At 35.0% G+C, this 10,416-nt stretch overlaps 1 protein-coding gene across 1 annotated transcript; it reads right to left on the bottom strand.

Annotated features, from left to right (window-relative positions):
* Positions 1-985, bottom strand: LOC129940617 (chymotrypsin-2-like). Its single transcript, XM_056049007.1, has one exon. It carries the CDS (start codon positions 929-931, stop codon positions 107-109), a length of 825 nt encoding a protein of 274 aa, XP_055904982.1. The 5' UTR covers positions 932-985; the 3' UTR covers positions 1-106.
* Between the last annotated feature and the right edge of the window lie 9,431 nt (positions 986-10,416).

Here is a 10,416-nt window from a genome sequence, read left to right as displayed (position 1 = left end):
TGTAACGTATTTATGCAAACAAATTATTAATAATATATTGACGTGTTTTGACATCCTAAACATATATGTATATAATAAAAAAATAAATATTTAAATAAAAGTTGGTTTACACAAATAGATTTTCTTTGCATCCACTCATCGTTGTATTTATCCAGTTGTGATAAAATGACACACTAGCGTGTACATCAGGCAAGCCTTTAGCACATGGTTCTCCCCAATTTACAATTCCCACCAATTTTCCATCACTCACCAAGGGTGCTCCAGAGTCACCATGACATACCCCAGTCTCGGTATTCGCGGATAAGGAACAAATATGACCAACATCGACTCCATTGTCCCCCTTGTACATTTCCTTGCACTTTCTATACTCGATGTAGTCTACATCAAGTTTTCTAAGGTCCTGAGAATAGTCGCCGGTTAATTCTGATTTACCCCAGCCAGTTATCAGGGCCTTACTGCCCTTTGGAAGAAGCTCTGTGGCTATGTCAATTGGTTGCGTTTTAGCGTCGAATTCAATTTTAGTCTCCAATCGCACGAGTGCAATATCATTATGATACAAAGGTTTGTCGTAATTGCAATGAATGAAAACTTTTTCCGGATAATAATATGCTTCTGGTTCCCATAGATCATTAGAACCTGAGGATATGAGGAAGTTTGAAGGATTCCATCCCATTACACAATGACCAGCCGTTAGGATCCATCTGTCATTAATTATAGTTCCAGAACAAAAATGACTGCCAATGATAGTTTGCAGGGACACATGATAAGGAGCAAATCCATCAGGGACTACCTCCCCTCCAACAATGCGATTCTCAAGTCGAAGTGATGAATTGTTTATCGACTGATGTCCATCGCTTTGACTTCTCACCCTTTTTCCGGGAATAGCGTTGAACAACAAACAAAGAACCGTGACAATTAAAAGCAACCTCATATTTTAGAATAACACCTGGAAATTTGTCTTTTATAATTGATCGATTGGCTTTTACATTGATTAGATATTTTTCAATTTTTAATATCTAAAATTGTTGATTTATGAAGTATTGTTTTGTCGGTCAATAGAAGTTGTACCTAGATACAATGAGAAGTGAATTGGACTTATAAATGGTTCGTAAATGGATTACGAACTCGATATAGATAATCACGTAATCTTATAAAAATTCAATGGTATCACGAAACCAAGGAAAAATATAGAATTTTACGATTCAGACTTTCAAGTTACAATTTATAAAATTAGAAATTTTACATGCAAATGACATTATAAAAAAACCAATATTCTGACTTTAGATGAACGTTTACCTAGGAATTAAAGTGACCTAGGAAGATTTCTCTAGAAACAAGAAGATTATATACATAAGATATGTACATTTGAAATCTTTTTATAAGAAGATGATTTCTTGCATCAGCTTTTTTTAAATGTCTATAACATTTTAAATAAATAGAACAGAAAACTTGACCTTGACCTTCGATTTCTAATGGCCTTTACATAAACCTTCAATTCTTAATACAATATGATTCATATGCAGAAAAAATTAAATAATAAGTAAAATACAGCTTAAAAAATAAAATAGACAGTACTTTTTAAAAACGCCTTTTTAAACCTTTTGTATGAAAATGTGCAATATACGTATACAAACACAATCTAATTTTATAGTATGAAAAAAAATCTATCCTATAGATTTATTTGAAGAGAATAAATCAATTAAAAAAGCTAATAACGCAGTCGAAGACTATACAAACAATGGAATACATAAGTTTCATATACAAATTATGAAAGGAAAAATATCAACGAAAAAGCTACGAGCTTTTACAGCAATTTGTATTGAAAACAATAATTATGTTAAAGCAAAAATATATTTAATATTTAACACCAAATCAATGAAGAAGTATTGCAACCAGATCTTAAAAGTGAAATCGAAAAAGCAATACACAGTTTAAGAAATGATAAATATGTACATAGGAAATGGCTGAATATCTCAAGTTCGGAAAACTTTAATTGGCCAATTGGTTGACAGATAATTTCAAAATCTGAGATAATTCTAATACAGAAAAAAGGAAAAAAGACAATATTAATAAGTACACACAGATACCTGACTTTGCGTAGTGATTACGTTCCAAAAAAACACGACGCAAAGTGAATTATGATTTTGTATAGGAAGCCATATAAAGATTGAATATTAATAAAAACAACAAAACAAAACAATAAATCCAAATATAACAAAATAAATTAGTCAGTCAATTTATACAAAAAAAAATGAATCACTGTCTGATTGCTGTAGTTCATCTATTTATCGAAATACCGGTCCAATGTTTGCTGAACAGCTTTTTTCTGTTTAACAAGTACATTTCCTTGTATCAATTGATATATAAAGCTACCACTTTGGACACTTTTAAAGTTCTTCCACTGTCAGGATCGTTTTTTTTTTAAATCTCCATAGCTTCGCCAGTCAGGCATCGCTTTCGAAATTTGTTTGGAGGTTAAATTTTGTTCTTCCGAGATATCTACTAAATGGTCATTGTCATCTTCTTCATTAGCAAATTGCAATTCCAGTTGCAACAGTTCTTCATAACATAATTTTCGGTTGTGCGAAGTTAGCAATTCATTTAAGTTTAACTCCTCCATACCTTCAAAATAGGACTCTCTAGCTAAATTAGAGACTTCATGAAGAACGGCTAGTGTACCATCAACTTCTGCTGCACATATTTTGTGAACACATTCAGGCCATGCAAGATGTTCTAATGTCCTCCCATGAACCGGAAATACTTTCTATGGCTTTTATAATATTGAACTTTCTCCAAAATTCTAGCATGGTAGCCTTACCTTGTCCATCAGTCTCACTTAAAAGAAGTTTAAATATTCGTCTAAGAAGGTAATAACTTTTAAAAGTCGATATCACTCCCTGATCCATCGGCTCAATAACCGATGTCTTATTAGGCGGAAAAAATACAAATTTCACGTTTTCTGATAGCTCATCAACATAAACTGGATGACCAGAAGCATTGTGTACTAAGACCAAAGCCTTGAAGTTTAAGTTTTCCTTGTTGCAATAAGCTTTTATTTCTGGAATAGCACAAGTCGAAACCTGGTTTTGAATTAATGATGCTGTCATCCATGCTCTTTTGGTTGCCCGCCAGTGGACAGGAAGCAGATTTTATGAAAAACCCTTCAAAGCTCTTGGATTATCTGATTGGTAAACGAGAAATGGCTTAAATTTGAAATCCCTATTTGCATTTTCACCAAAAAGAAGTGTCAGTCTATCCTTGCCAGCTTTAAATCCTGGCGCAGATTTTTCTGCTTAAGATATGAAAGTGTCGTCAACATTAAAGACTTGTTTTGAATCTTCATGACTTTTAACTCTGTCGGGTTGGGTTTCGCAGCAGTTTTATCAGCACAAGATGCTTTGCCTTTAAGAGAAATCTGTACAGATTAGCTATAACCTTGAATCTCTCAAACCAGCCTTGACTAGCTTCAAATTTGTCATTCGTATCTGTAGAAAGCAAGGATTTCATTTTGGTCATCAAAGCACTCCTCGTACGGGTCATCGTCTTAGCATAAAGGTAATAATGTAGCACATTTCTGGATCTCTTATAATTCCAGACCAACAGCCTTTGCTATCTCCCCAGCATTATCCAATCGTCACAAAATATCTAATTTTGATTCCAAAGTTATAGTTTTTTTTTTTTTGTTAGTTCTACCAGAAGTGTTAGTTATTTTTAAAATGATCTCGATTTATTATCATTTATGAAATGCAGCAAGTAATTATGTTCAAATGTGTCCCCATTTGGGGCAGCTTTGAACTAGGCTGGGGCACTTTTGAACGGCAGTCTTTCTAATAGTTTTTTTTATTGGTTAATAAGACAAAAAGACGCTTCGTTTTTTTTATGAAATAACTGTTTTATTTTTTTTTAAATAAAGAAGCCAAAAACTTAAATAAACACACTAAAATTCACAAAAAAATCGAAGGCAAAAGTCATCATTTCAGCTGTCCTCGATGTGCCAGGAGCGTTAACTGGTGTTGGAACCTTTGCTGTGATTTCAATGTCATTTATGTACCACTTGTCTTTTTTATCAGGATGAAAAAACTTATAAGAATGTGGTTTTCTTTTTAAAACAAGTGACATCGTAAATACTGTCATCCTTCTTATTAATTTTTCCAACAAATCCTAACATTTTATCTTTTTTTTTTATAGGAGCATTTCACTTGGCTCGTCGTTACTCAAATTAGTCCATTCTCCCTGTTCTGTTTCAACTAGATCAACTGATGAGTCATCATCAAAATTGAAGTACAGATCTGTGTCATCATTCACTGAATACGCACAACTTTCATATGAGTCTGAGCTTGAGTCCTTAGGCTTTTTAGCTTACTTTCAAACGCTTAGCATTTTGAAAGTATCACGATATTGTTCATTTGAGTATTTAACCTTTGATTCGTTGTTTTCAGTAAACAGTACTGGTCCAACAACTTGTGGTACTTCAGTTGCTAAAGCAACCATATTTTCTTCTACTTGAGCCGAAGGATTCTCTGGCAATTGTCGGTTTGTGACCGCTGCGCACTCAAAATCTTCGTCCGTGAAAGCATTTCTTGGAAATGGATAAATTCCAGGTTTTGCAAAACCTGAAACTATATTTTTTGGCACAAATGCTGCAGTAAAGGCTGTATTGGCAATACCAGCAAGATCGTGTATTCTTAAAGTTTTTCCAAGATTATTTAGTAGCCAGTCATTTTGAGACACAGAAAACTTCTGCTTAAATGGTCCCAAAACTGCAACATCGAGAGGCTGAAGACGATGAGTACAGTGAGGGGGAAAAGTAACCAGAACAATACCATTTTGTCGGCAAAGCTTGATTGCTTCTATTGTGCAATAGCTTTCATGATTGTCCATCAAAAGTAAGATCATATCGTTCTTTGTGCACCTTGTTTTTTGTTGGATGTGTTCAAGAACTGAAAAGCACTCCCATCATCCAACCACTAGTGGGGCTGTTAAAATAACCTACACTACCGATTGGTGCTCCAGCAAGCATACTATCGTGATATCTAGCTCGAGGAAAAATAAATACTGGAGCAATTCTGTTGCCATCTGCATTGAATACATAGTTATCAACTGTCCTCTTTCAGCAGAAATACACTGTCCAATTTGTGTTTGGCCCTTTTTTGCTATGACGTTTGGCGCCTGTACAACTGTAGTAAGGCCTGTTTCATATAATTTCAATATACGGTCGGGAGTGATATCAAACTTACCAAGTGTTCTCTAGTAATTGGTTAATGGTTTGGAATTCTAGGACATTGTGCTTGTTAAAACTTGTTGAGCGAGACAAACTGGTGTTTTCAGGCTTGCGCAGGGAAAGATTGGTGTGTCATTTCATGAAGCCTTTAATCCAATCGATCCCAGCTTGTCTATTTTTAGTCCACTGTATAATGAGGTGGGGAGGAAGAGAGAGGAAAAGGAAGAAGGAAGGAGGAATCGGGAGACATTGGTATCGGAGTAGGGTGCCCTTGCATTGAGTTAAGGCACCCTCTACTGACGTTGGGTGTTATCTCATAACGAGGTTGGGTGCTAATTGTCGTTAGGCAAATGGGAGAGGTATGGGTGGGATAGGGTCGGTCGAAGAAGGTAACTCTGGGGATGGGAACTAGGATAGGGGTTGGGTGAAGGAAGGAATGTCCGTTACGGTAGCTGCGGCATGCTTGCAGTGCACAGCTGAGCTCATCGGATGTTGGGGGGGTCTTGCTACCGTAACCGGGACTCACCTCTTTATAAAAACATAAATCATGCCGGTTATTTTTAATTAATTGTGCACTACCACCACTTCATTCACTTTTCTCGGCGGCCGCTGATGACGTCACGGCCCGGCCTTTACCCACCCTTCCTGGAATCCACTCGGCCTGGTTTTCGGATTCCCCAAAAGCGGACCCAGGGAAGTTTGCTGCCGTAGAACTACATTCCCGCCAAACCTAAAATTAAGTCACCCATACCGCACCCCCTTGGAAATAACTTCCTATTCCATTTTTAAATTTGGATCCCAACCAAAACGAAAACGCACTTGATTGATAGCATCGTATTTACAAATAATCTTAACTTTTTATTAACTTATGTAATTTCCTAATTACGTCAGTAATATGTACTACAAAGATCAAAGAAGTGAAGAACTAAACACTTAGGGAAATTTCTTCGTTCCACACACCAACAATTAAAACAACAATGGGAGCTTTGATCGCCGGAGCCACGCGGCGAATCTTTGCTTCTCCAGCGTCCCGCATATGAAGAGTTTCCTATTCGTTTTTTTTTTTTGTTATCCCTAATCGGACCCTTATTCCCTACCTACAAAGAGCTCATTGCGGGTGGACAAAAAAAGGGGGGATGCAAAATATTGCGTCGCGAGGGACGTAAGAGGAACCCCTCTTCGCACTGGCGACGTCGGCGACTTATCTTCCCTAATCGAAATAAACATAAAAAAAAACAAAATCGCTGAAATTTCCCTATCACAAAACTTAGAAATAACAGAAAAACGCTAACGCAAATCTTCATAAATTTGAAAAAAAATATTTAAACAAGTGAATGGAACAAAAAAAAAAACAAAAAGGTAAGAAAAAAAATGAATAAATAAATGAATAAATAAAGAAAAAGGAAAAAAAATGAAATAAATATGTTGGAATATAATAAATAAATAATAAGAACAAAAAAATAGAAATATTAATTTTTTAACAAAAAACAAAAAAAAGGTTTAAAGTGGTAAATCCTCGTATTGTTGAATATGTAGAAAAGGTATGGATATACGTATGTATAGAGCGGCGTCCTGTGCGCTGCCCGCCTCGAGGTCCAGACCGGATCCTCTGGCTCTTGAGGTTGTTCGTTTATTTTTAACTTCTTTTCTTTTTTTAACTTCCTTTTTTTTAAACTTCTTTCTTTGTTTAAACTTCTTTTTTTCTCACTGCGCGGGTGGACGTTCCACGGAAAAAGTACAAAAAATGATCGTTACTTGAGAGCCCGGGTACTTCACAGGCCTTTTTTCCTGATAGGGAACTCCTCTGATCTTCCTGCCGGGTATGTCCCGCTGTCGTAAGTTGACTTCGCTCTTCCACCTTTTTGTATACAAAAAAAAACACTTAACACTTATTTGCTTTTCGTAGCCAGCAAACTCACCCGCGCAGTTTACACTTCACTTTCAATAAATATAAAGTTGAATAAAATTTCCTTTTTTTTGTTATTTTAATTATTGCTTTGCAACACGACTTCTTTAATTTATTTTTCTTTAAACTGCCATACGTAATTACTATCACTCGGCCATCTTTACTCTGTGATGCCTCCGGACTGATTGCCACCCACTATTTCTATTTCAGTTGGTTGCAGTCACCTGAGGCACTACTGTACGGACCGAGTGTACATCACCTCATCCTATACCTAATCCATCACCTCATCCGATACATATATTCAATTCCATCTTATGTAAATTAATTACCGTCAGCTGTTTCAACGGCTTCTACCTTTTTTATATAAATCAGATTCTTCTTACCGACGCGACGTCGGTTGTGTATTGCGATAGAGCCAGTTACTCCCTCTATCAGTTAGCTTTAGTTAAACTAGTTTGGGTTTGGGCCCTCGCTAACTTGTCAACCGGCTATGACAGACGTCACATAGTCTTTGTTTATTTTATTTTGATTTCTGTTCTGGTCGCAACGCGCAAGTGCCTCTGGGTAAATATTTTAATTTAAATTAACAAAAAAGGATAAAAAAAAGCACGAGTGCGGACCAAACAAAACATAAAAAAGGAATCTACAGAAGGAAACACAATACACATGACTCTAACCTGGAAGTGGCAGGAATTCCCGAGTCCAAAGCTAAGTAGCATTTTTTTCTTCTTTACCTTCTATAGTATTAAGTTTTTTTTTCACAGGTATCGATGAACACTGGGAAGAGCTAACGATGGACGGAACGACGCGACGGCATAACCTCACACAAAAACAAAGTATAAAATGAAGGACGAGGAATGGAATATCTGGTCTAGCACTAGTTTTTCTAACCACATTTTTTCTATTTCAGGAGCAGCCACAACAACTGCTTAGGGCACTTTTTTAGCAGTGTAGCATATTGGAATGCTAGCGTTCGACCTTGGATGTATGTTAAACCATAATTCATTTTTGAACTTCGAAGTAAGTAATTCTCCAGCATATCTTTTTCAGCGCTGGTAAAAACTTGTCTTGTAGATAAATTGCTTGAATAGTCTTGACTTTTGAGAGCTTCGTTTTGTTTATATTTTTTAATTCTATAAAATAAAGTATACGGTAGAATACCGTAAGTACTGGCAGCACCTCTAATGGTCATTGTTTTGTTTTTGTTTTGTTAACTTCTGTAGCTCTTTTCTTTTTATAAGTACGCACCAGTGCAGTAAACTGAATTTAATTTAAAACGTAATGCTTATATTTTAAAACTATGTTTCCCTACAAATCGTTTTGAAATACAGATTGAAATGCAGCTATATACATGCGAAATAACATAGATATAAAATGTGCCCCGCCTGTTTTGTTCAAACCTGCCCCAGCATGCCATTTCTTAAAAAATGTTTTATAAAAAAGCACTTTCTTAAATATTCATATTAAAATTACATTAATGTGCTTCAAGATGAAGCGCCTCCAATAAAATTTATTTGCGAATAAAAACACTCACCAAAAAATGTGTACACTCTTACAAAAAATTTTAAAAAAATTTACGATATCGGCAAAAGAACATCCACATTAAACTATTTTCCGGCGCCTACTGACAGACCAGCGAAAGTCATGGTCATGGATGGTTAAAGAAAACGTAAGTGAAAAATTCTAATTTGGTTCGAAAATATTTTTAAAATCAGATTTTATCTGATTAGGTGCCCCCCTCTCCCTTACCTTTCTTTCATTTTTCTTAAGAAGCACAACACACACACAAAGTGAAAATTTAACCAATGGATATTTCGTTGCTTTTCAGTTATAAAGGGAATCCCCGAGTTATGAATTGAATCAAAAGTCATGGCCATCTTTTAAAAATATAAACAACAAAATTAATTAAAAAACAAAATTCAAATCCAAAACAACGCAACTTCAAAATTCTAACGACGCACAGTAAAAATTAGTACTAATTATTTAGCATCGACGCAACTTAAAAAAAGACAAAACGAAGCGACGCAAATCGAGGTATTTGTGTAGTCCTATAAGCATAATATCTCCAATTTATTAATTAATAATAATTTGAACAACTCATGTGACAAAGCTGGTTTCCGATGAGATTTTTCAATAATGGACTATTTACAAAATGTAACCGGATAAATAGGAAAATGCAAAGAGTACAATACTACTATTTACTTCGCCTTTATCGATTTTGCAAAAGGTTTCGATTCGGTCGAACAGAATTTTATATGGAATCCACTTTTAAACAGACGAACAAATACTTTGAATCTTAAAGAATATTAACGATAAAAGCACTGCACGCTTAAAAACAGAATTTAAAATTTCACGAAGTGTAAGATAAGGAGATCTTTTTCTCACAAACGCTCTTTTCTGCAGCTGTCGAAAAGATCTTAAGGCTGCTAGATCGGGAGGAGACAGGCAACAGACAACTACAACAGGCAACAGACAACTATTTTATGCAGTTTGTAGAGCTATCCAAACTTACGGTGACCAGATCTGGGGTTTTGGAGTGTACCAGGAAGTATAAAACTTCACCGAAATGTTTTTTCAGCTTTGATATTATTGGGATGAAGAAAAATATTTCTCAAAGTGAATGGATTTAAAAAGGTCCTTCCTTACTTATTCGGTTTCCAAAACCGAAGAGTAAACAAGAAAACTTTTCTAGGGCATCTAAGGGCAATACAATCAGCATCTACAAACATCCGGACCATTCAAAAGGCGGAATATACATAATTGAGCTGAAGAAATTCAGCAGTATATAGAAAATATTTTAGAATGAAATATTATTATGTATGTGTGCTGTGTGCAGCTTAAGGGAGTAAGAGAAAGCACTTTTTAAGCAGATATTCGCGTTAAAAGAGTTTTAAGTTTTTTGCTTATTTTCTTTCGAAACTCGAATTTATGTCCTCAGCCTTAAAATGCCGACATATACTACATTCTGAGAGAATTTAACCAAACCAGTAACTATTTTGATATAATCATCATAAACTTTTCATTTAAGGATTATTTTTATTATAATGTAGTACCCAAAAGGACAGCTGACTTTTGTCATTGTCGAAAGTTTTGTGTTTTAAATATAATCCAAGTAGAATCAAGCAAATTATTATGTCAAATGTTATATACACCTTTTTATTCCACAAGCACTCTCTATAAATATTCAAGGTTAAGTAAAATAATTTACTTGTTAATGTTGTAAAATTAATAAATATCATTTGCATTATTCCAATTTTGAATCAAAGCTTTTTAATTAGTATAATTTTAG

The sequence above is a fragment of the Eupeodes corollae genome, chromosome 1, assembly GCF_945859685.1.
Source record: "Eupeodes corollae chromosome 1, idEupCoro1.1, whole genome shotgun sequence".
Classification (NCBI taxonomy): Eukaryota; Metazoa; Arthropoda; class Insecta; order Diptera; family Syrphidae; genus Eupeodes; species Eupeodes corollae.
The sequence above is the reverse complement of the archived record's forward strand: the minus strand, read 5'-3'. Positions and strand labels throughout refer to the sequence as shown.